The sequence below is a fragment of the Centropristis striata genome, chromosome 10 (assembly GCF_030273125.1).
Source record: "Centropristis striata isolate RG_2023a ecotype Rhode Island chromosome 10, C.striata_1.0, whole genome shotgun sequence".
NCBI lineage: Eukaryota > Metazoa > Chordata > Actinopteri > Perciformes > Serranidae > Centropristis > Centropristis striata.
In genome coordinates, this window is record NC_081526.1 from 15,174,198 (window position 1) to 15,201,645 (window position 27,448).

The 27,448-nt window shown below is 39.7% G+C and overlaps 1 protein-coding gene across 1 annotated transcript; it reads right to left on the reverse strand.

Annotated features, from left to right (window-relative positions):
- Positions 1–94: 94 nt before the first annotated feature.
- Positions 95–26,470, reverse strand: impg2a (interphotoreceptor matrix proteoglycan 2a). Its single transcript, XM_059343240.1, has 22 exons — positions 26,206–26,470; positions 25,896–26,111; positions 23,391–23,557; positions 23,279–23,304; positions 23,117–23,149; positions 22,067–22,110; positions 21,683–21,750; positions 21,432–21,587; positions 20,489–20,547; positions 20,353–20,373; positions 17,121–17,329; positions 15,872–15,915; positions 13,919–14,111; positions 12,177–13,165; positions 11,184–11,471; positions 10,871–11,090; positions 8,555–8,765; positions 7,119–7,307; positions 5,468–5,669; positions 4,094–4,173; positions 3,519–3,584; positions 95–2,311 (listed from the first exon to the last, which is right to left on the reverse strand). Exons 1-21 carry the CDS (start codon positions 26,282–26,284, stop codon positions 3,542–3,544), a joined length of 3,537 nt encoding a protein of 1,178 aa, XP_059199223.1. The 5' UTR covers positions 26,285–26,470; the 3' UTR covers positions 95–2,311; positions 3,519–3,541.
- Between the last annotated feature and the right edge of the window lie 978 nt (positions 26,471–27,448).

Here is a 27,448-nt window from a genome sequence, read left to right on the forward strand (position 1 = left end):
CAACTTCTCATCTGCTTCTCGGTAAGTGAACAAAATTTTTCCCGAAATTGTTGAACTTTTAAATACTAAACTCTACCACCAGACCAGATTCTGTATTTTATATAAAACATTTTATTTTTGCATGTTACAATTTGTTATTAGTAATTTACAGAGCTGCACGGTATGATAACACTGTTAAAATGGTGAAACAGTTATCGGTATAAAAAGAATAACTTCATATATTGAAACAGTTGAATCACACATGATTTTATATCCTACAACTGTTAGTAATATCTTCATTGTTATTTACATGACAGAACACTGTGGGATGATTGGCCTTTTGTCCAGGTGGCAGAAGGAGGACAAAAACTGTATGCAGAAACTAAAAAAGCATGCATAAACAAAACACATTTGAATATGCAGATTGCAAAAGGCATGACACTGTCAGAAGAGTCTGCTTCATTGTGTAGACCTCTAAAATAAGAGCAAAGGAGCATGTAATGTAAACAAGAAGCTAGATCTATGTGTCTGACTCTGACGGTCACACTGGCCGTCAATAAACGAAAAAACCTACAGTTCAAATCAGCTGCAGCTGTGAGGGTCCACTCAAGGGACAGGAGGGATCAAGCAGAACAAGTCCAGGGAGGAACATGTGAGAATACCAAAGAAAACACTGGAATTAGTCTGTCAGGAGGTTTTCAGCTTGAGGAGCAGGATCATGGCCAAACAAGTAGTCACAGGGAAGATAATTTTTTAAAGAATTGCTGGTAACCTTGAGGTTTCTTTAAGCAGGAGACGCAGCTTGAGGTTGTCTTTCCAAAGAGCGCGTGTTGTTTATCAGCTTGCTTTTTGCATTACACATGACATCTGAAAGCAAACCATTTGATCAAATCCCTGGGCCGCCTGCCCCAGAGCATTTTTCCACTGAAACATGTTTTCATTTATTTCTGAATCCCAGAGCTATAGAGGGTTCATGCTCTCTGCCTTTCCCTCCATCACAACTGTGTTCTCTTTTTCGTGTCTACCACGACGTACATTTACAAACATACACACCAAAGCTTGTGATGGGTGAAGAAAAATCACCTGCCTGCAGAAAACGTTCAGGTTGTAAGACAGTAAGGGATTACGTTAAAGGAATAGTTCAACTTTTGGGAAATATTTGGTTTCTTTTGGAGATTTAGATAAGATTGAGCCCACTTTCTCTACATGTTGGGCTGCTTAGCTTAGCACAAAGAATGGAAACGGAGAGAAACTGTTAGCCTAGCTCTGTCTGAACGTAACAAAATCTGCAAACCAGCACCTCTAAAGCAGAGTGAGTACAAATTTGAACTAATAGATATCACCACGAACCTTTCCCAGCTGATTCCTAACATTTAGATGTGTTTTTGTGTTAAAAGTTTTTAAAATGTGTTTTAATATATTTAAATAAGGCATTATCTTATTTAATATAAGCTAATTTGCATATGTTTCCAGAACAAAAATCTGAACACTCGCTAAAGCCATTTCATTGTCTCCTTTTGTTGACATGCAAGTGTCAAGGTTTTTACAGAGGGGAATTTTGGTTATAACTTTTCATCATTTCATGAATCAGAAAATACTGTGAACAGCCATTTAAAAAAAAAAAAAAAATCAATTTTCACCATGTCAGACTGTTACCAGAGCTGTTCCTCCTGTTACCAGTGTCTGTGCAGGCTGAATATTTATCAATTGATCTTCTCATCTAAGTTTTTTCCAGAAAGGGAATGCACATATTTCCCCAAAATGTTGAACTATTTCTTTAATGTACAGTAGTATTTCCAGAGTTGATCCATTGGTGTTGAGTCACCACTACATTTAAGATAGCACCATTGACTAAAAAAGAGCAGCTCTCTCAGTGCCTCTCTGAGAAAACTTAAAGAGTAAATGTGGGCTCTGTATTGCAGAGACAAAAAATAAAATACAGAATAATATCTTAGCTAGCAAACATCCTAACAGTAAGACTATATACATATTCACAGCTTTAAGTTCTTCTCTTTTAGAATAAACAGATATGACATGAAACAAAACCAATTATTCCACTACACAAAAGTTCTACTGTGGACAGTATTGTGATGAATATTTCAAGTAACAGGATGCGGTCCAGTTTTCCCTAAAAGGTAAGACGTCCAGTGGATGAGCAGCAACACTTCCAAACCAGCTCACCCAGTCAAGAGAAGGCACAAAGGAAGGAGGAAGAACAGTAAGAAACAGAACGAGAGGGCTGTTTGGTCCAGAGTAAAGTGTGAAGTGTCGTGTTGAAGGAAGTGGAGAGTCTTGACAGGGAGCTTCACCTTTCTAACACAGAGGCATGTTTCTGTACAGCAGGAAAGAGTGTGTCAGTAAGCAGGGTCCATATTATTGATTATTATTATATTATTATTATTATTAGACATACAAACTATACAGTCTACTGCTGGATGTTTTTAAAGTTTTCAGCTGATATATCTTGTAAGTGTCTAATAAAGAATGAATAACGATCAAGCAAATTAAATTAAAACCATAATCCTTTTCCTCAATTTTCCGTCATATAAAATATAATGTTGGTTGTTCAGTGTGGTAAACACAAGTAAAAGTAATCCCTGTAAGCAAGAACCTCACATCTGACTGCTAGGAATGTTTTGTTCGTAACAGTTTTTTTTCTACTCTCGGCTCAAATTGATGGATTTCTATATATATATGAGTAGCCTGTTCCAGGCTCATTCCTGCAGTGTTTCCATTACATACAGTGCTATATGTTAACGTCAGGAAAACCTGTAATCTTGGTTGCCAATGTTGTTATTTTCTCCCCAACTTCGGATCAAATATCTGCTGCTAGAAGCTTATTTTAGTGATAGTCATACAAAATGTGCAATACCTAAACTCTAACATGCAATATCATGTAAAATGTACAATATACTTTATGCTTTATCGTTCTTATTTTATTAATTTATTTGTTACGACATCACACAGTGTTTTCTTTATTCTCATTTTTTTGTTTAATGTTGTTTATCCCTAATGCACTCGTGATTTTGTTGTAGAGGTGTCTGTACAATGACAATAAAGGCCATTTTAATCTTAATCTCTTCATTTTAAATCGTAAAAAAGTGCTGCCGCTATACTCTGTTACAGTCATTCCTTTGATAAAGATATTATGAGTCACTAAAGCAACACAATCACACAAACAAATTAACAAATCACGGTAATGACAGAACAGCAACTCCTGCATTCTGTGGGGTAAAACTACTGTTTTTGTCAATGGAGTCTGGTGGCTTTGACGAGCGCATTGAACTTCTCCAGTTTCAGGGCTGTGTGACAGCAAGGTAAAACACTTAAAGTATTCTCAATACAGTGTACACATAAAGTGTGGGTAAAATAAGTTTTGCTGCAGCCTTTGTCAGTACCCCTGCCTGCTTTTCCAAACACTGACTGGATGGATAAATACTTCATAAAACCCCACTTTCGAATACGATAAAAAAAATGTGAGAAAGCTTGTAATTGAAATTAAGAACCTGCTGCACAGTCTTGAAAGGAAGAAAGAATACCTTGTGTTGTTCACAGGAGAGTTTCATGTGTGTACAGACGAGCTCTCTCTGCGGGTATCCAAAACGCTGCAGCAGATAAAAACACATGCACAAACACATTGGATTCAATCTTTGTAGGTTAAATCAGACAGTTTATTTACTGTACAAACAATCACCCTCAACTTAACTCAGGTTTATCTGGCATGAAGCGTCTGCCTGGCACACGGAGCGGTGATCTACAGCCAGATACGACTTAAAAACAACCACGACTTTTACACACAGACAGGCTGTTACTGCCAGACTGTTGGTAGACAAAGGAATGTCTGTGTCTCTAATGGTTTCTGTCTCATTGTATCAGCTCCGGGCCTGATTGGTGAAGATTTAAAAATGATAAATCTGTTTCCATGCTGCATTGGCATGGCTTGAACTCCCCGTCTCCTGCAGCTCAACACAAACACACCAATCTTTTTTCAGCACAATCTTGCCAGACTCCTGTATCTTAAACTCACTTCCCTTTTTCCTCACATCCTGGTTAGTTTGGTCCATGTGTTTATCTCACTGCAGTATAAAAGAAGAAGAAAAAAAACAGGACTTACGCTTGATGATGCCGTACAAAGTCTGCAAACTGCCGGTCCTTCGCGTAGAGCTCAATAATGCGTATCCTGTCTTGGATTTCCTGCAGAAACACATGGTATCAGTCGGGACAAGAGGGAACATTACATCACAGGGTGATCAACAGTAAATTGAACAGGATGTGGCTCAATCAAAACATGACATTTTACACTCATAGAAAGGAAAAAAAAATAAAATGGCTTTCTTATTTTAGAAGGCAAAAGAGAGGAGGGGATTGAACGAGTTTCCCCACTTCAGGTCCTTGTCAGGTCAATCTGGTACGTGCAAAATTAAAGTAATGTCCCCCGTCATTAAAAGTGAGGCTCATCTCCCACCTGCACTTCAGTTCAACTGTGTGAAGTTTTGTGTATGAAAATAAGGGGGGGGGAATTTGATTTTTTTTCAGCAATTCAAGATCTTTGTGTTCCCAATTTTATCCGTCTGTACATAATAAAACATTTAGTTTTTCTTCCCCCAAAATTGAGTTTTTCCAAACACTTCAGAATGCATAAATCTTTCGCCTGCACATGTTTTAATGTTTGCGAGGAAAACAACAGAGCTTTTGTCCAGCGAGGGTCAGACGCCATAAATTACCTTTAGTCACCCCCAGTGGTTAAATGCAACAAAATACATTTACTCAAGTTACTCAAATGCAATTTTGAGTTACTTTTATTTCACTTGAGTATCTTCCATTTTATGCCACAACAGACCATTTCAGATAGACGGTGGATACAGGTATATTCACACAGACTGTATGAGAAAAATCGTTGTTTTTTTTGGGGGGGGGGGGTTACGTTAAGTCACGCAAATGTCCTATTACAAACCCAAAACACAAGTGTGAAGTTAAACATAAGCATAATGTCACTTTTAAGTATAATTTGAGAACTTCTTCCACCACTTGTCACCACATTCTTCATATTGCTTATTTTTTATGGATTATATTTGGGAATTTTTCAGCTTTAGTAGTGACAGAGAAAATGGGAAGAGGCAGACATGCAGCAAATGGACTTCGGGCTGGATTCGAAGCAGGGTCTGCTGTAGTAAGTCTTATTGGGAATGCGCTCTACATACATGATTTAAAAAAAATCTTGATGACATTATACTACAGTCTACTTGCTAGAACTATTTTGCTGATCTCTACTGGGTTGCACGGAGTCTATCATTAACCACCAGTTTACCCCCATGAATGCTTATTTTAAATAAGTACCCGACCCAATATACCTGATCATGCAGTACAGCTGTTATCATCAACTTCTATTTATGCTGAAGCAACTTAGTATGGATTTACCATTTCACTGGGAAGTAAAGGTAGAAACATTTGCAAAAAAAAGTCTCCCTTAGCCATCAGCCACACACACCTCCTTGGTCAGTTCACTGTTCTCATATATGTGTCGTATCTCCTCACTGCTGAAGTCAGTGGAGGCCTCGGCGCTGGCGCTACTGTAAACTGGAGCTTCAGGATAGCGGCGGTAGTAGTGGCTGTAGCCTGTGGTGGCCTCACTCTCATACATAGGGTTGTACTTGGTCGCCCTCTCCAGAGACGGGAGGCTCTCTGCTCGCCTGCGGGGCACAAAGAATCCATCACAATGTGGAGGCAGCATAAACAAAGCAACATGTCATCTAGGAAGCCAGGAGAGAAATCTGAGCTACAGTGAATGAGAATTAAGTGTTGTTTTTACCTTTTTTAACCTTGGAAAGCTCCTTTTTTAGATACCAGACTATAAGAAAGCCTATTGTGTTAGGTGTTTAGAGCTCTTGGAAATAGATCAGTAGCGTATCTGATCAGTTAACTGGCTTAGGTTACAGTGTTTCACCACAGTCTGCTCTGGGAACCATGCCAGACACACACACAGACACACGCACACACAGATAGATAGACGGTGAAGAGATACTTTGTGTATCTTTGTGTCTGCAGAAGAAAGAAAAAAGTAAAGGAAGGATCAAAGGAGGAAGGAGACACAGGCAGCGGTAGAGACGAGTGTAAAAAAGGGATGCTGCGGTGGATAACTTTGGCTGTCTCACTGACAGTGCAGTCATGGGACGTTTCAACTTATTCTGTCCCCTCAAGAAAGTAGCCAGGCTTCTCTAATCTTAAAAGGATTATGTGGAGGAGAGAAAACTTCAAACACACCAAATTTAAGTGTTGCTGTTCACTATCAAACAGAAAAGAGAGCTTTGATTATTTACAGGAACACAGTAAAAAGCTTTTGCAGGTTGATAAAAAAATCTGAAAATTCATCATATATGGTTCTTTTCATTGAGCACTGTGATTTATATATATTACATACAGTAGCACTATGTCTGTGTGTGTCATGTAAGTGTGATATCTTTTCTGCTTCCACAAGTTATTTTAAAACTTGAGGCTACATGTTTTTTGGATGCAACTTAAAATGGATGCATCTTTACATCCAGCAAAAATATTTTGGGTCTCTTGCTTTTCATTTTATGTGCAAACATTTTAAGGGGTAGATTATGCAGGATTTTACAAAAAAGTGTAGACTTATACATTATTATTTATAACTTTCCTTCAATTCTACACAATATATGATAATATAGTAGTTTCTTGAAAATAAAAATGTGAGAAATGATTAGTGCAATCACAGCATTTTATTTTTTAAACAGTTAAATTATAATATACTGACATATACTATATATAAGCCAGTATAGTATATAAGTAAGAAACAATTTATGCATTGTACGTTTAAATTCAGCCTGACATATTTGTTGGCTTTGAAACATTTAGGATCCCCAATAGAAGTTAATCAGCCACACCAGGAATTATTCCCAAGTTTAAGATGTTAAAAGGAGCACTTTTCTGTAGGTAATTTGTTTGTTAAGGACAAAATTATGTTCCTTTTTTTTCACCACTGTGTCACTCACTGATAAATAAATATATAAAGTCTAAATCTGCAGAGACACAGGGAGAATCACATGGATTAGTTGCTGGATCTTACTCCTGGGGGGCCTATTTAAAGGTTTGGCCATATGGTACACAAGTGGTTTCCTCACCGTATGGGGTCCTCTGACTCATCCTTGTCATACTGATCCCGTAATGTCCGGGCGAGGAAGAAGATGACTCCTGAGGCTACCAATAGGAATCCAGCTACAGAGGCGATCGCTATGCCGACCACCAGCGGCTCAGAGACGTACTCCTCACAGTGCTCTCCTCTGTACCACCAGTTTTCCCCAACACGACACCTGGGTGGCAATGAAAAAACTGTATCAGCAGAGAACAAGATACCCATCACTGTTTCTTTTGTTTATCCTGTGTTGAATGATTTAAGAACGTAAAAATGAATGACCGAATCCTCAACCATGTTCGTATTTTGTCTTGACATTGTTATTAACAACAATTATAATGTTTTGTATGTGTCATTAAATCTTAAATGCCTTGTTTTGGAATAAAATAACTCTTCCAAATGTTTTTTTTCCTGTCTCCATGGAGCATTGCGATACTTTTTTGGTTGGACAGTGTGGAATAAACAACAATCCAGCAGCATCTGGAGCTGCCGACATGTTTTATGATGTGGTAGAGGGTGTGAAACAAAGGTTAGCACTCATCTTGGCACGTCGTCCTGTCTGTCTGTTCATAATCATTCGATTTAAAGAGCCCTACATACAACAGTTACAACAGAGCCGGAGGACATGTTTCTGTCACTGATTTAGATCACTGGCACATCATGTTATACACATTAATCCATGCAAATGTCTGTTTGGACTGCACAAGCACACACATGCTTTGACACAAACAACACACACATATAAAGCAAAAATGTCTGCAACTAAGCCTTTGAAATGTCTTGGACAGGAAAAGAAATACGACAGGGCTGTAACACCATATAATGAACAATATTTCACCAAACAAAAATGTGATAATATGCATCCTGGAGCTGGAAAATGGATCACAACATTAAGCAAATCTTGGTAATTATGGCTCTCCAAATGGTGCTCGTTGCTTTCATTTATGTAAAGTACATTTAGTGCTCGAGGGCACGATTAAATTAACATAATAAACTGGTGTTTGAGTGAGGTTGACTGAGGTTTGAGTTTTTTCTCAAAATGTTGACCTGATTTTCTTGAAAACAGTCTTGATGTAGGCCAGAAAATATAAAAGCCTGAAGATACTTTATAGGTATTTGTAGCCAAGTAAGGTGTAAAACTAAATCTTTATTCCATGCAGCTTATTACAGTTATAATTATTTAACCTAGAACACATTTTTCATTTATTTTAAACAAATGTTTGGAGTGCACAATGCATCTCTCGTCTCCACATGATCAGCATGCAGCCCAGCAAACCCCATATAACTAGAAGCTGGGAATCCGGCCTCCTGTGTGAGCTGTTCGAAATCTGTTTCTGTGATGAAGCACTGACCTTGCAAACCTGCAAACTCAGACACTCTTTTCACGCGCACACATGCAGATCACTTCCCCTAATCCCCACCCACCTGCAGATGGCTCCCTGGCCCGGGATGATGTCACACTTGCCGTCATTGAGACAAAAGTCTGTGCGCAGGTCACAGATGCTCTGACAGGGCAGGCCGTCCACGCTGAAGTATCCAGCATTACAGACGCACTCTGCCTCCCCCGACCATTTGTTCACCTTACACTCCGCATATTCGTTGCATGCCTGGAACTTACACGGGTCTGCTTTGTCACCTGGAAATGGAAAAAAAAAACAGGAGTTTTGAGAAACTGTAAAAAGCAGGTTCTCATGTGGTGATGAGCATATAAAAAGCTTAATTTCAACTATTTCATAAAGTGTAGAATTATCAATGTATACATTTCATTCAAAAACATTAAAATGTAAGGCAGACATAAAATTAATTGTTCAAAATTCAGAGAAATATTTGCTTTCATGCTGGTAGACCGATGAAAAGATGTCTGTTTGATAAATATGAAGCTACAGCCAGCAGCTGCTTAGCTTAGCTTAGCATTGGAAATAGAGGGAAACAGCTAGCCTGGCTCCGTTTAAAGGTAACCTACCAGTACCTCTAAAGCTTAGAGATATGGGTCAAATATACAGAAATGAACATCATATTGTATTGAAAACTTGAAACTAGCAATTGAGACCACAAACTTATTAGAAAAATGTTTCCTGAGGTAATAAATCAAGGGAAAAGTGGATTATTCTCTCCCTGATGGTCATTATAAGCAACTTCCACATAGGCTTCACTTTTCAGACCCAGAGGTTGCCGGTTGCTGTAGCTGTAGATGATAAAGTAGAATTCTCTCTCAAATGAGCATATTATTCTTATAGATTTAATTGAAAATTCACACAAAGTTAAACACACTCAACAACAGAAAAGTATATTGTTGCACACAAGATTTTAAATACTTAACCTTTTTTTAAGTGTCTTTACTAATGATCTCCTTTCTTTGCCAAATAAACAGACACATACAAAAGCCATTGTTCCTCCCTCACTTATCCCTGATGCATGCTGGGATTCAGCATGATGTGCTGGCTATGACTCAGACAGATTATAACAGCTCAGTCATGATTGTAAACACAAATATGAATCATTAATATCTAATATGAATTGCCGATTACAAGCTGACGGATGTTTTCAAACACACAAAGCTCTATAGAGTGACACAACATGAGGACATTTCATAAAAAGTCGAGGAATATGTCACACTGGCTCCATGATTGACTTGAACGCTGTAATCAGTCGGTCAAAGTGCAGTTAATGATATGTGTCCACTTGGCTGCAGTCCAGGGAAGCCCTGATTATCTCGACTCAGCTGCTGGGACTGTGACATTCGTCTCTTGGGATCAAGAAGTGTCACGAAAGGGATTCAACATCTGCTTTCTCAGGCCTTTTCACACACTGACACGTTTTTTCAGAACTGAGTCAGTGATGTTATTTTACAAAACAATGTTCTAGGATTACACCCATTAAGGGAATAGCTCTACATTTTGGGAAATACGCTCTGTAGCTGAGAGTTAGATGAGAAGATTGAAGCCACTCTTCCAACCATAATTTTAATATGAATATTGGACTATTTCTTGGCCCAGCACCGTGACTTCCTCTAGACCTTTTCAGGTGTTTGTCTGCAGATGTTGTGACCTTCGGATAGAGCCGAGCTAGCTGTTCCCCCTGTTTCTAGTCTTTATGCTAAGCAAAGATAACTATACGTTACAAACAATTATTGAACAAACAGACACTATCAGTGGTGGAATGTAACTAAGTACATTTACTTAAGTACTGTACTTAAGTACAATTTTGAAGTACATGTATTTTACTTGAGTATTTCCATTTTATTTAATTTTATACTTCTACTTCACTACATTTAGAGGCAAATACTGCATTTATACCCCACTACATTTAGCTGACAGCTTTAGTTATTTTTCAAGTCAAGATTTAACAAAAAAACCTGATCAATTTAAAGTGATGAGACTTTCTTTTTAAATCAAATCTCATAACAGTATATTAAGTAGTTAAAATGAGCCGATACCTTGAGAAAATTTTAAAAAATGATGATACATTAACTCCATTTTGATGCTGATACTTTTGTACTTTTACTTAAGTATGTTTTGAATGCAGGACTTTTACTTGTAGTGGAGTAATTTCACAGTGTGGTATTAGTACGGTTACTTGAGTAAGGGATCTGAAAAAAAAATTCAGCATGGGGCACAAGAGTGGTGTCCATAATCTTATCAAACTCTTTGCAAGAAAGTTGCGAAAGCATCAAACAGTTGATGTCTTGATCAAGACACAAAACGCATAATAACACTGCAGTGTATATTGGCAGGAACATACCTGACTCGACGTCCAGAGAGTATTTATCGATGGCCAGGTTCATAGTCTGGTAGGCTGTGTTACAGAAGTCCTCCAGGATCAGGTAGACAGTGTTGGTGACCGTTTGTGGCACAGGTTTGCCAAATTTCATCCGGCTATTAACTACAATGCTCCCGTTCCTGAAGTTCAGGATCTCCAGATTCTCAAAGTTACTCAGGTTGGACTGCAGGTATGGCACAAGCTGGGGATACAATGAAAAATCAACAGTGTGATGTTAAAAACAGAAAATTGGGAATTCTGATAACCACACGTACATGACATTTGAGAAGTTTACCAGCTCTATGAAGCGTTGCTCCAAAGCTTTGTATTCTGGGGAGCTCTTGTTGAAGAGATCATCTGAGAAGATCATGTTGGTCACCCTCAGGCTGAAGAACACCATCAGGGCTCGTCCAGGGTTCACAGGCATGGCGATGCTGACTTGATCCGTGCCGTGTGCAACACCGAACGGAAAGCCAGTGCTGCCCTCCTCTGTGTGGTTAATCACACCATAACCGTAGTGGATCACGTCATAGTCCTGGTCTCCAGTAGTGGCATCGTCCAAGCCTTCGTTAGGGGTCTGGATCTGGGAGGTAAAAAAGTTTTTAAAAATTGATTTTGAGATTTCTACTTCTAATTGAGGCCTTATGCAGGGAGGGAGCAATATACAACACATTTCTTTCCATTTTTGTTCTTATCGAACTTTTGTTAGTACCCACTGATTTTTGGGATTCATCAATATTTTCTTATTTTTGCTTTTCTCTTAAGAGAAAATATTATGAGAGGTTGAGAGCACTCTTACCAAGATAGAAAAAAAATCTTCATTTATTAATGTCTTCTGTTGCATTTCACCTGTTACACAAGAACTGATCCTATGGCTACTTTTTTACTTTATTTAACAACACACCAGTTTAATTTCTGCAGATGTTTTCCTTCTTTTTGCAGGCTAGTTTTGGTGGCATCTCTCCTATTCTGATTAAGTGAGATTCATCATTCATCGCCTCTGGGTAAGAGCAGATTTGGATGATTAAGAACATTTGGTGCATCTGGAGTTTTCTTTGCTCTTATTTTTTTGTCTTTTTTCAAATTAAGAAAGAATATATTAGAATGCTGCTTTATGAGGCCCAATGTTCCTTTTGTCTAAAGCTTAGGTGCTGTTTCCACAAATACAAAAGAAAAAAAAGTTTTATCCTCATTTGTTTTAGTTAACTGCAGTATCATTCTACATATGTTTCCTAATATAAAAGCTTAGAGTTTAAGCATTTAAAAGAAAATCAAGATGTGCTTTTACCTCAACCACTGAAGGGACGATGATGTCAGGTTGCACCTCAGGGGTAAGGTCCACGTCAGCGATACGGGTGAAAGGTGACTCTCTCTCTGGAGACAGGGCCGTCGGTTGTACAGGGCTCAGAGAATTTATATCTGTTGGCTCTGGTTCCTCCTGGTTGACAAGTATGATCTCGTCCTCTGTAAGATCCTCTGCAGAGAGCTCTGGAGCAGCCGGGCCCTCTTCTTCTAGAGGTGGAATTTCAGGTATGGTCTCTTCTATCACCGCTGGTTCCTCACTCTCTGTTGCCTCCTCCATGCCACCTTCCTCAAATACAGGCTCCTCAGGATAAGCAAGCACCACATTAATGTCTGCGTCTTGTGCAGGCTGTTCAGGGTCAACTTCCTCATCTATAGACGGAACATCTCTGAGGTTGGATTCTTCTTGTGTGGCCTCCGCTGAGTCTTCACCAACTGGAAGCAGCTCTATTTCTGCTGCCTCTGGCTCTACACTCTCTACATCTACAGCTTCAGCTTCAGGAGGTGGGGCAACGGCAGGCGGGCCGTAGTATATACTCTCAGTTGCGACTGTGGAGATCTCAAGCTCTTCTGGAATCTCCACCTCATCCACAACAGCCTCTTCCATATGTTCATCTTCCACAGCTGCAGCAGTAGGTTCTTCTGCAACAGCTTCAACCTCAACATCCTCTGTTTCAGCTTCTGAGATGGCATCTACATTTATGGGGACATCTTCTATTATTAGCACATCTTCTGAGCCAGTCTCCTCAGGAGACACTTCTTCTATTTCTTCAACGGGTGTAGCTGGTTGAAGCAGCTCCTCCAGGTCATCTGTGGGTGAACCCGAGGCCTCAAGCTCCACTGGTGGTTCAGGCAGCGTATTGCCCTCCGGCAGTTCAGGGGAGGGAAGCTCAGCTGGGACCTCCTCTGGTGGAAGGACTTCTACTGCAGGAGTCTCCACAATGTCCCCAGGCAGCAGACCCTCCTCTTCAATACCTGGAAAAACAAAGACAAGAAGAAACTGAACCCAATCTCTACTGGTCTACCTTTTCCAAAAGATCTATTTCACAAACAACACCAAAACATTTAATTTAAAGGAATACTTCACCCCCTATATCAATTATTCACCCCGTGTTACCTTGAATTATTGAAGAAAACATTCTTCTTTTCTGCATGCCTCCATGGTGAATGGAGTACTAAATCAAAAGACCAACATCTAGACTCGCAGGGGAAGTGTTTTAAATAGTAAGATTTCTGTGAAAATGTGTGTAATTGGGAAATAGTGAGCATGCAATTTTATGAGAGCTGGATTATACTGCAAGAGTTTTTTGTGTGTCTGTAAGCACATTTTTTTATATTTAGTTTTGCTGTTGTTAAACATGGCCCTTATTTACCTTTATTCATGAAGGATTTACTCCATTTTTGGATCAGCTGTTTACTATATAAGCATGCAAGGAAAACAAGGTGTTTTTCTTAACTATCCAAGGTAACACAGGGTGAGTAATCAATATACAAAGGGTCATTTTATGGGTGAAATATTTCTTTAAGATCAACAAAATAAGAATTAAACAGGTACATAAAATCATTCATCCATTTCCTAAGAGGACATTTCAGTGCAAACATAAAGCAGAAGGAAGCTTAAAGACTGCAAGAGTGTCAGCAAAAGAAAATAATAATAGTACAAGGTCGATGTGATAAAGAAAAAAACATCATAGGGGGTTAAATAGCATGTAGAGGATAAACACTCACTGCCAGCTTCAGGTGCACTTGTGGTCAGGACAGGAGCAGGAGACACGACGGCACTCTCCTCCAGAACAATGACGTCATTTTCTGCGTTGGCCACTGTGTTGGTTTCGGAGGGTTCAGGCAGGACGTCGTTTGTGTCCACCTCTATCTCCTCTTCCAGGACAGTGACCTCTGGCGGCTCATCGACAGCAACAATCTGCATCACAAACAGACTTTATTATCTCAGGGTTTTGGCACTCTTTTACTGCAATGAAACAGGAGCTTTGATTCCTGCTGCTGCTCCGTAGGATGGACATCCTTTTTTAGGAGGTACTCTGCTTGTAGCCACACACATATAGGATATGAACTAGCTAATGAGGCTTATGCATTTTATTCTTGTTAGTTTTACCATTTGTGGACCTCATGTGTATCTTTATATTTTTAATTATTCGGTAACGCTTTATAATAAGGTCCTTAATAACCATTAATTAACAAGTAATACGGCATTGTTCTCGCTTTAGATCCAGTAGTTGCAAAAAGCATAGTTAACTTATAGTTAACTTATAATAGATGAGCAATAAAGTATATTTTAATATAAATAAGCAAACAAAATAAGATTAATTAAGGCATGGCAAAGACATAATGGGTGGGTCATGGGTGTTTGTAATGCCATTATTAACACTTATATAAGCTTATAAACACACAATAATGTTAATAAGCATCTTGTGAGGACTTACAAGGGCCTTATTACTTGTTAATTGATGGTTATTACAAGGACCTTAATATAAAGCGTTACCAATTATTCTGTTGTACTTCTCATGACGACTAATTAAGGTTTATCTTCCACTTTGTTTCTTCTAGCTAGCTAGTCTACACTTCCAGTGTCCTTGTTGTTGTACCAAATACTTTTTTTTTTTTTTTGGCATTTTGTTGCTTTATTGATAGTGAGAGATAGAAAGGGGGTGATAGAGGGGAAGACATGCAGCAAGGGAGCTCAGGCGGGATTCGAACCCGGCTCCGCCGCAGCACACGGCATACATGGTTAGCCCTCTACCGGTGTGAGCCACCGGGACGCACCCGTACCAAATACTTTTTGTTTGTTTTGGACTCTTCCATATCTAACTCCTGTTTTGCAAGATTAGATTAAAAGGCAGCCTGCTGTCTTTAATAACCTTTATTAAATGTGTGTTTAGTTTGCAGCATAGCTTTGCACCAGATTTACCAATATCAATGAATCTTATAAAAGCAAATTGAATTAATACATGTACGACAGCCTTTGATTCATGTATTGGCTGTATTTTAAAAGTTCATAATTATTGTGCTGGCACGCTGCACGCTCTGTATTTCTAATATAAACATAAAGAAAGCTAAAAAAAAAAAATAGCTTGATCTAAAATGTTCCAAATCCAAAACCAGAGAAGTGCTTTGGTGGCACAGTAGCTCTGAGTTCTTGCCTGTGAATCAATTACTGATGAGAAGTTTGCCAAACTCCTGCAATTCATATAATGAGTCAAATTAATCACTTAGCAAGCTAGGCTACAAAGCGAACCAGCAGACACATTTAGTGCAACCCAAACTCTGATTACCATCAAAGCGCACAGTCGACCACATGACAGCACAAATAAAGACAGACCTTAGACGGTATTACTTGTCTGAATACACTCATATGTGCTGTCTCTTCTCTTTACTCCCTGTGGTGTGGTGTACTGCAGCTTTTGCCCCAGAATAGCAGTGGATTATTATAGCAAGAGCCAAAGTAATCCTCAAAGCCTCACTTCATCCTAGCTTGTGAGCTCATCCCCGTACCTGCACTGGTCTGAGTCTGGATAACATCACAAGCCAGTTACAGGTTATCGCAACATCAGTCATACTACAGCTGTCAGGCTTCCTTAAACAAAAGTGATTAACCAGCTTTGTGCAGCTCAAAGCATCTGGATAGCACAGATTGTTGTCGTGATGGAAGTGGAGGTAACTCACCTCGGCTCCGTCTGCAGCGCTGACAGGCTCAGGGACCTCAGACACTATGGAACCAGTGGGGGAAACAAATATTAATACAAGCTGACACACAAAATGCAAATGTGCCAAATAGTTAAACTAATCATGCCTGCCAGAGTCTGCGGAATGCTTCTTAACAGATACCATTTCTGCACTGACAGTCTTCAGTTTGACAGCAGTACCTTCAGGGGTAAATATCTACAAATCAGTGCTAAAATCTGGACTGAATATCAGCGGCGGTAGGGCCAAGGCTATTACTGCATTGCCACCAAAGCACAAAAACAAAACCAAATTGTGCCTGTTAGTTCCCCCAGCCACATATGTGGGCCATATGAGAGTGTTTAACCATCATTTCACATGTCCAAGCTTATAATTGATGTGAGCATCAGATGGCATGCATCTCCAGGGGCGCTCGCTAACACAGTAAACAAATGACACGCATTCTCGCAAAAACATGAGCAGAGAGAAGTCACACCGGAGCGGGAGATGCTATAGACATTATCACATCATTCAGTTTCTTCATATTTCTGGGAAAGGCTCCTGGCCCGAAGTCGGAGGCAGCTAACCTACTTACTGACTGGCTGAATGTAGCAGATACAGTGGTTTAAATCTCCCTATATGAGCATTTGAGCGTGTGTTTTACATTTGTGTCTTCTGCTGCATCAATTTTTATCCTTTTTTTCTAGTCCAGTACAGTCCGGTACAGTCCTGTAACTGTACGATCCACTGGGTCATCGCCAAGAGGACTCAAGTAAAGCACAAGAAAAACGTGAGGGCTCAGATTTCAAACATCTTCTTTTTTGCTCAGCTCTCTTTCACAGACCACTTAATGACAAGGATTTAAGTGTCACACAGAATAAATACACAGCTCTTATAACTGATGACTCTGTTTTTTGTTCATTAAAAATGGCCCACTTTTGAGCTGAAACTTCTTATAAATATGTCTCTGTCCTCTTCGACAGAAAGAGCAGACAAATAAGAAACAGATGAGACTATTAAAACCCTGGAATGTTTTCTCAAGTGGTGTAGCGTATGTTGTAATATCAGTGCTGGGTCTACTGTGTCTCTATTTGATATGACATTTGGAGGTTTGCCCTGCGCTGCATGCACTACCTCTGCCAACAGTGGCTCCGCTGCCATGCCAATTAAATAAATAGCTATAATGGTGGCATGTGTGTGTTCTGTCACAGTGCGGGGAATATCAGCTGTCAAGCACTGGCCATCGTCTCACCGCTCTGCAGCTCATCGTTGTGAAGGGCTTCAGTGAAGAAGTTTTTGACCTCGCTGATGGTGTAGACCACCGTGGGGAGCTCCACAACCTCCCGGTACGAGCTCTCCACCAGGTTCGACTGCAAGGTCAGGTAGTCCAGTTGATCATTGCTCACTCCGGATCCATCCACCACCACTGTGACTGCGTAGTCCACCACCACGCCATCCAGCCTGAAGACACGAATATGTAGAAGTTACATCAAGTCCACACTTAGAACAGGGCTAGGCAATAATTCATTGTACATTCAGTGAGATCTCATTATGATTCATAATGAGATCTCACTAAATTAGGTGTACCTACACCATACAATTTAATGCAATGCCATACAACAGATCTGACACAAATTCTACATTTATGGGATTATCAGGTTTAGTTTTTAATGCGCTGTCACCATATTTTAATTACTGTGGGTAAAGGTTATTGTTGGTGTTATACTGGACTGCATTATTCTAAAATGTCTTTATGAAGATTTTTGTAAATGCTGCCACTCCAGACACATACACATACAAGTATGTAAAAATAGTCCACTTTGTTTAACATGTTTTCCCACATGAAAAGTTAAGAGACACACATACTATTTTTTCCTCAGTAAGAAATTATGGATCTGGTCTCGACCACCACTGCTGCTCGCACTAGGTTGACCGGTGAAAGAGCAGTGTGGCCAGGAGCTCCACAGCCGGCTCGCGATCTACAGCATAAGTTTTTATGTCTTCTCGATAGGAGAAAATATCTGAGAGATATTGCCATACATGTTTGAGTGTCTGGACCCAAGTGAGGAGTCCATTGTGCACCAAACTCACCGACTAGCAGAAGTGTAGTGTTCATGTGTTCATGATGTAAAAACAACATGGACACTACAAAGAAATGGAGTGTATTTTATTGCTCAGAGAGTTAAAACAACATGTCAATGCTAACAACGAAGAGCAAAAGAAACAGATCAGGTGAGCCATGAAATACGATTGGGAACTAGTTTTTCCGATTATTCTGACACCACATGAAGGCAGCACAAATGTCTTATCTTGCAATGTTACCAAAAGTGAAAAATAATTTGTGTATCTGCCCAGTGATTCAGATAAGCTCTAAAATTGAATGGGTTCTTCCTGAACCCATGCTACACACTTTCATGGAAATGGGTCAGACAGACAGACAAAGAGACAAACCAAACTGAAAACATTACTTCCTTGGCAGAGGTAATACTTAAGTATAAAATAATGTCTAAGAGGGTTAAAATCACTCAGGCATTAGTGTGATTTAATGTCATTTCTGGTAAAAAGAGATGTAAAGCAGTCACAGATGACTGATGACTCGTGTGATTCACTCCCGCTTGAAAGACACGAGCTCGACTGTATAGGCCCGAAAAACAGCCGAGTCAGCAGAATGATCAATATCATCATAATAAACATGGAAACTTCACAAGAGATTCCAGGCGGTGGAAAAAAAGCAAATCTATCAGCCCTCACTCGACTACTGGGAGCCCTCCACTCTGACCTAGTTTTTGGGGTTTCTGGCGGACAGCTGAGCATGTGCCGGCCCGCACTCAGCCCCATATAGAAGGAGGGCCAAATTTTTCCCTATTTGGCTTCATACATACACAAATACAGGCAGTCAGAGCTACTCCTGCTGTGCCCTGTCATCTGCAGTAACCAGCAGCATGCAGAATTAATCACAGCAAAGCACAATCATATTTCTCAGCGTACTTAATGTTCATTTATTTGCACAGTTATGGTCATACAGTATACATAGTATGATTGAAAACAAAGAGCAGGACAAGAATGTCTGAAATCTATTATTAATTTACTTAATATGCAGGGTGGATTGTAACTGTATGTAAGTGCATTTTCTAATTATACAATATGACAAACCTTTGTCTGCTTTGACAGTCCTGGAACATTATATGCAAACCAAGTGTTGTATAAAGACACCTTGACCACAACTCATATTATATAATGTTTGTTATCTGGATATTGTGGATGTCATGATGCCTGGCAATGATGTTGCTGTTTTGCAATATTGATGTAAACTTGTAAGCTTAGTGTAAAAAGAAAAAAGTTGAATTGACCCATAATAATCATTATATTGGCTCCACTTTAACTAGCTACAGAGAAGTTGGCTGGTAGATTTAGTGAGTTCTGGACAAAACCAGGCTGCAGTAACTGTTTCCCTCGGTTTCTAGTCTTTATGCTAAGCTAAGCTAACTGGCTGCTGGTTGTAACCTGCTCGATAACTCTCTAGTAGTACTAGTAGTTTAGTGGATGCAAAGCTATGAGCTTTTGGAGTTCTGTCCAGTTCCAGTCATAGAATAAATAGTTCTGGCAAGCTGGTAGAGTCACGAAACAACAAGATTTTACTCCACAAAACTACACTAAAAGGTCACCCATTCCACCACAAAATCATGGTCCTTGTGCATATCAGAAACCAACTTCACTTGGCACTATTTTCTTTCTTAGAAAAGCCAGTAAATACAATAACAGCTTAGTAACATTACTTGGTGCTGCAGTCGGCCTGTACACTGTACTGGTGGAACTATCTATTCTACGATCTGAACCAGCCAGAACTCTAAAAGCTAATAGCTTTGCATATACTTCACTACTACCACCTGTATTTAATACAACTTAATGTCTAAAATCCTGAGCCTGATCCTTTAAGTCTATTCCCAGTCAGGATGGCATTACTCCATAATATCTTGACATAGCAAATATATATTAATGTTTTGAATGTCATGTAAAGCTAAACAAAGTTCCACCACCGTATGGTAACAAGAAAAAAGTCACTCCATTAACAACTAACTTTTCTCCCTCCATTTATGTGTCATTTTCATATTCCTCTCCTTTATTCTTTCTCACCTTTGCTCCCCTGACACACACAGAAAACATCTTTCCCTTCCTTCCCTCTACCAGAGGCTGATTGGCAAGGTCGTAAAGCCCTCCTAATCTTCTCTATAGGAGAGCACCTGCTCACTCTGTGGAACCCATCCTGATCCCACTTAACATGTGAGTGACCACACTAAGACCATTAACACAGGCAACTAGTGGCACACCTTAACACGTGCCCGCACTCACAGGTAAATACAGTGTGAGGTGAAGGTGACGCCGCACACACACAGATCTAGCTAACGAATTGTTGATAGGGATCTGTGGGCTTAAATACAGGAATATTCTGGGTCAAACTACAACAGCTGGTGCTGATAACTCACCCTTGGATATCCTTGTGGGGCCTACATGAATGAAGGAGAGGGAAAAGCAGTTAATGACACATTTTGAGGTAGTTTTGGGCGTATAGTGAGTACAGTTCTTTTGTCCACATGATAAAACCACAGCAGAGAGACTGACCTGAAGTCCAGCACAGACACACTCTTGAATCCAGGAAGCCCCTGCAGAGCGTCCTCTATCTGCAAGGACAAATATGATCAAGCATCATAAACGAGCCTCAGGGGGTTTCTTATTTTGACGAGGCTTGGCAAAATAAATCACATTTTATTGTTCCAAAAGGGCTAATTTTTGTTCAAAGCAGTTGCAAGGTCTTGGGTCTTTTGTGCTTTGGCCCAGATCATAATTCTCTGGAGTCTGAGTAAGGCACTGTGGTCAACTCTTTTTATTGCTCGACAAGGCCTCGCTTCTATGCACTGAGAAAAAAAAACAATCCATATACTGTTCTGCACACTCACTGACCCAGTTTATTTAATCCATCAGAAAAAAGAGGACCCAAAAAAAGGATCTCCTGGCTCGTCCTCCAATTCCTTCTACTCTACATTAATTTACTACTTTGTCCTCCACTCCACTCAAAATCTCTCCAAGGCATGTGAGTTTGTGTGTGTGAGTATATATGTGAAGGTATGCTGATTTCATGTGTATATGTCCACTGAGAATTAAAAATAGGTCAGCGATTAGGACAAACGTAGACATAAAATTAAGTATGTGCTTATGATTCCAGGAAAAAGCGCCTAAACAAATTAACTGAATTTTCCAAGATTTGCTCAACTACTGAAATTGCTGCCAAAGGTAAAAGTACCTGTACATGCATTTGTAATAGTTTATATATTCCCAAAAGACGGCATAACACTACTTTTCAACACATAGTTATGTGTTTTTTGAACTCCTGCCTGACAGTTAACTACTGCTGCCGTTAAAAAGCCGTATGTGTTATTAAATCTAACAATGCATCCATCACCGACCATAAACCAGGAGATATAGTGAGTCCAGGCCGGAGCCAAGACACAGTAGCACTGAGGGGAGTCATAAAATGAGACAGAAGGAGTGGTAGCCAGAGACAGACCTTTTCCGCGAGCTGTCGGCTGAGTGTTTGGTGCTGGAGGCTGGCTGGATCGTCAAGGTCGTCGATGTACGTCTCTCCGGTCAGAAGGATGCTCAGCTCCACCACCTGCTCCAGCACAGCGGGGGTCGGAGGCTCCATGGCAATGTCATTATCCAGCTGTGCAATGACAAATACACGCAGCAATCTATTACTAAAGTGTGCATATTATTAAAAACATTATGAATCTGTGAACAATCTGTGTGTGCGCTCACCAGACTCTCATCCACCTTGGGATCAATGGCAGCTGCTTCCTCTTCTTTTACCTCTTCTTCTTTTTCTTCTGGGTGATTGAGTTCATGTGCAAAAAAAAAAGAACTGTTGGTTTATTTCAAGTGGATGTGCACTTAAACCTTTGGCAGGTGCTGAGATTCCTGCTGGTTGTATGGATTAGACTGCCCTGACCCCGAGCACATTTGAAATCTCAGGCCTACAGCCAAGCTCACTCACCAACAAATACAGAGTAAGATTCACTAACTCTGTGCATAGAAAAGTAGGAATACGAACTTGAAAACAAAAACAAGATAAAGGTCTGACACTGAGACAATAATGCTTGTGCACATATAGGACAGGATGCTTAATATTACAGTGATACTGACCTAGCTCAGGAGCGTCAACAGCTTCCGGTGTTGGTGTCGGAGTGCTGTGAAACAGTAAAGATTAAACAGGGTTTATCGTATCGCTGAATAATGAATACGCATACAGACGCAAACTATTGGTAGGTTAAATCAACAAATCCTCTAAACAAAATCAGCCATTCATTTAATCTGTTAAAGGCATATTATGCAGAAATTACTGTCACTGTTACTGCTTACTGTTTATAAACATTTAAACTTAACCCCTCCTCCCTGGCTGAACGAAAGTTAATGAAAAGCCAAAATTCACTCTTGTGTTGGAACAAGCTTTGTCCTCTTGGAATTTCACCTCACTATACTTGGTACTACGTGTGTTTTTTGCACCATGTCAGCAAAACAAAAAGGAAAAGAGGAAATACAAGCAGATACAGACAACACCACACACAAGTGTCAAAAGTAAAAAATTGTTGTTTTGGTTGTTGTTGTTTTTTAGGAAAATCTTTATCCAAATCACAGAAATTCATTGTTTCCCTAAAACTATTATAAGACTTAAAGAAATAGTTTTTTCAAAACCTTGATGCATGGTGATTCTCTCTTGAAAATTTATTGTATGTTACTCAGCATAAAGTCAATATCTGGACATTTAAAACCCAAAAAGCTTGTTTCCCATAACATGATGACTTTGCTTGAAAAGAAGTCTTTACTATTTGTGAATAACAGCAGCTTCTTATGTTATCAAGTAATTCAGAATACAATGAAGTTGAGTAAATTTAGTACAAGGTTGCTGGGTCAGACACACGATTCTTTGCAATGATCTTCTAGCACACATTTCTTCCATTTGTTACTTATTGTATTCAGAAAAGAACATGGAAGTAAATGTAGCTATAAGATCATCTTAGTTATAGATGATTACAAACATGCTATGTTTTAAAACTATCAAGTTCTCTTATTTAGAGATCCTCATTCCTACATATTAGCAACAATTTAAACACAAATAAACACAAGGATGAAGTCATGTGTGGCAATTGAGAGGGAATATGAACAGGTACGGTTAAAGAGCTTTGGTAACTTTACCTGCACATATTTTGCCAGGACCTGGTGGGCTCACTACATAAAGAAGAACAGACACATTTACAAATGATTAGATTTGTCATGTAATGATTATGCAATGATTTGATCAACAGATGTATGATTAAAATGATGAATTAACACTGAGAGAAAATATGTTTCTTTTACCTTTTCATACCTGGCAGTGACATTCTCTGGAAATAGATACAAAGCAGAGTAGTATATTATTTTCTGGACTGCTCACAGAGCTTTTTCAATAAAGCATTAGTCAGCCACTTACCCTTTTAACCAGAGCATGATGCTCGTCTGATTGGCTGAAGTAGGTGCCTATATCTTTTGCCGTGACTGTGCCCTCCTGGCATTGATTCATCCAGCTTTGGTACTCTTCTTGCTCTGGCAGGCGGTCCCAGAAGATCTTGAAAGCCTCCCATATGGTCTCCTGGCACACTGGACAGACCAGAGAAAGACATAGAAATACACTAAATCACATAAATAGAATACAATACAATAGTTGTTTTACAAATTAGTTTGGTTGAGAAAACACTTGTTCTCTGCATTAATTACCACTCTGGTGGCTCATTAGCAGGGGGAATGACACCATTTTTAATTACTTTAAAAGTGGTAGACCTTGATATTATTAGCTGGATGTTCTAACGCCCAAATCTATATCGATTACCATGTTAACTTCATGACATAACTCCCTTTTAATGAGTCAACCTGCTGGGCACAAATCCAAAGCCAGTGCACAAACATATGCTCCAATCTTCTTGTCTAATTGATGCTGTCTGTGAGACCAGTGGTCACCTCCAAATCCAAATCTATCTTACGTAACAAACCTCCACTTTTCACCAGTCAGAGACTGTCTGCTGGCACCAACAAACCTGTCTTTGTCTACGCCACGCTGCAGGAGGAGTTTACTGACCGGAATCACACCTTGATATATGCCAGCTCACATGCACACACTGTACATTAAAGTACATTTCAGATCAAAATGTTTCTTCTGTCCTGAATATATTGCTTCACAACTGCTTCACACATGTGCTGCACTGTATCTGTTCTTTGAGGTGTCAATTCACACAAATCACAGACACAAAAACAGATTTCTCACTTTCCCCTAGAGATATCTAGCAGTGGAGGAAAAAGTACTTAGAGTTTTTACAATACCACAGTATCCGTTAGTATCAGTCTGAAGACAAATCACAGCCATGATTGCACATATATATTCTATTATTAGTTGATTATTACTGTTACTTGACATTTACTAGGAGGAGGTTATTTTTCAGGTTCAGTTTGTTTGCTTTTTTGTTTTTCAGCATGATTACGGAAAAACTACTGGCACAATTTTCATGAAACTTGGTAGAAGGCTGTAGCATGGGCCAAGGAAGAAAACATTTCATTTTGGAGCTGATCCACATCACAGGGCAAATGCACAAATTAATTCTCACTTTGGTTTACACTGCAAGATAAAGCATGGAAGAAGACCTCTAGAAGGCCACTCTCTTATTTCTAGTTTGAACTGTTTACTAAGCACTTTGGTAGTTTATTTTATAACAACATAGGGTAAAAAGTATAATATTTCTCTCTAAAATGTAGTGAAATAGTGGAGTAGAAGTATAGTGGCTAGTATATAGTGCTACTACTGAAGTAAAGTTACCTCAAATTTCACTTTAATGTGTTTATTTACATTCCTGCACTGGTATCTAGCCATGAAAAGTGTTTTGGTTATATGCATCCAGAGATATGTGCCTTTGAAGCGTCGGCTGGTACGCATCAAACAGCTGGCGATTGAGTTGCATTGTAAGTAATGTAGTACCCAGGTTTTGATAAGGAAGGGCGAAGCAGGGAATTAAAAGAGACAATATTTCTTGTTCTGCTGAACTGGGGAACTTTTAACCCCTTGGTATGCAGCTGGTTTCTCACAATATCACACAAAAATCTGTCTTGTCAGACTTTTAGTAATGCGATAGGTGTCCTGTTAGGCACAACTGCCAGCTACAGGCATGGTTTAGGGGTGTGTGTGTGTGTGTGTGTGTGTGATGATGTGGAGAGACAGCTATTCATTCAAAACAACAACAGGGGCTCTTACAGATGTTATTGTAAATGTTGTTGTAACAGCAGTTATTTCAGAACTGGTGAATTTTCCTTCTTTGAAAGAAGAACACTGAAGGCTTTCTCGATGGACAAGATGTTTTCACTCTTGTCCCGACTGGTTTCTGACTGGTCGAAGGCAGCTCGTGTTAGATGGTTGTTGACAAGGGTCATCCAATCTTATGCAAAGTTGTTTTTTTTTTAAGTGTCTGCACTTTTCCAAACAGTTTCCAATGAAAGCTTGGTTCTATATAACAAACCATCTGGTGCATCAGGTTAACTCTTTTAAAACCTGGCTACATAAAAACAAAACTATCTGCATGACTAGACAAGATACCACTAGGGTAAGTGAGAAAATGTGGTTGTAATTTAGGTTAAGTGACCCTGTAAGTAGACCACAGTCTGTTTGAATGCAAAGCTTATAAGGCTTAATTGCAACTGATGTCCACACAGATGTCAACTGACATTCTTCTGCAAGACCAAGGTGGACTTATTACTGTAAACAAGGCACAGGTTAACACTCTCAGCTATCGGATGGTTAATTCCCTGTTGAGGGGGACAAAACGCCAGAAAATCAGTTTGTTTTTGACAAATAACTTCCTGCTGTTTGAGTGTCTCCATCTCTGACTTACCCGAAGACGACTGAATAGTCATCCACCGTGCACAATGATATTCCCTTATTTATGTTCAGTCTTACCTCTGAGGTGAAAGTAGCTCAGGTGGTTTGCAACAACCTGCTGGGCGGTTTCTTGTGCACAGAGTTTGACTCCACTTGGGAAAAGGATGTTACGCTTCCGTCGTGAGATAACATGGCCTTCACCAGAAACCTTCACATCAGATATATGAACGACACGTGGAAACACCTCAGGCTCCTGACTCAGGTAGCCCATAGAGGAACCCTCCAGTGTTGCATCTGATGAACCGCAAAAGAAAAACACATTTTAAACTTCACTTTTGACTTTTTTCCTTAGTGAGCAAGCAGTTTAAAAGCAAACTTTAACACATACCTGTCCTTATGTCCAGAAATATGACCACAAAACTAAATAGAACAGGGCAGAAAACCCATCTCCAAGATACGATGCTCATCTTAAATCCGTGATTGTGTTTAAATCCGTGGACTTGGAAAAGGATCAAGTAGATATGTACTTCCTCTCAACAGCTTCTTACAAGTTTGCATAGTTCAGAAGTCTCCAGACGCAGAAAAAAATGACCAGAAGCTCGTACGGAATTCATTTGACGACACTATGACATGCTGGTTTCCTGCTTTCCTCTGCAGCTGAAGAGAGGTGTGTCCCACGGTGCTGAAAGGACAGCTCCTGGCTCAGGTAGATAGGCAGATGGTTCTTGGAGAGAGGGGGGATTTTTTAATGCTCCCTAATCCTGTTTACTCTAAGCCTTTTAGAAAAGCTCGCCAAGAAGTTACTGGAGCAACACTGGGAAGGGAGGGCGCTTAGTGTTGAAGAAACGTGGACAGAGAGGAGGTGACAAACACCACAGAATCAACATCAATACATACAGATATTATGATAATTTACTGATTCTTGGAGAAGGTTTTGTTGGGTTTTCTGCAAGAACTCAGGAGAGGAAATTCCAAAGGACTCAATCCTTGTCCCCCTGTTGAAGGACAGTCCCCTTAACTGTTAAAGCACCCTGCTACCCAATTAAGCATATGGCATTAAACACATCCATTGCAGAATGGCGGTCAGGTGTCTGCCGTTACAAATGGAAGAAAAACATTTACCTAAAGGTGACAGGATCATGTGACAAAATAAAGTTCTGTTCTGATGAGTTAAATTGTTGCATCACCTCAGATCGAATCTAGAAAGAAGCACCTTATAAATAAATAATGCTATTTTGTAGAAATTCCCACATACAGGCCGAAATCCCTTCTCACTCACTCCCACACAAAAACACAGTGGTTATGTGTCGGGTTGGTCTTTCAGCAGAAGTGTTTAGCTGAAGAGTGGCAACTGAAATCCTCTCAGTATGTATGTACTGACACAAGTGAGAGTCGTGGGCTTAGTCTGGATGAGACCTTTAACCTCCAGACTCTTCCTCATTCGGGGTTTATCCCATTTTTAAAAGGAAAATCTGCTTCTTCTTATCCTTTAGTAGCTGCATTACGTATGTGAAAACAAAAAAAGAAGAAAGGAGCCAGTAATGAGGGTTAACAACCTTAGGGTGAAGTAAGCTGACAATGGCACTTATGTAAACGCTCAAAATAATAATCTTAATGCACAGATATATTGT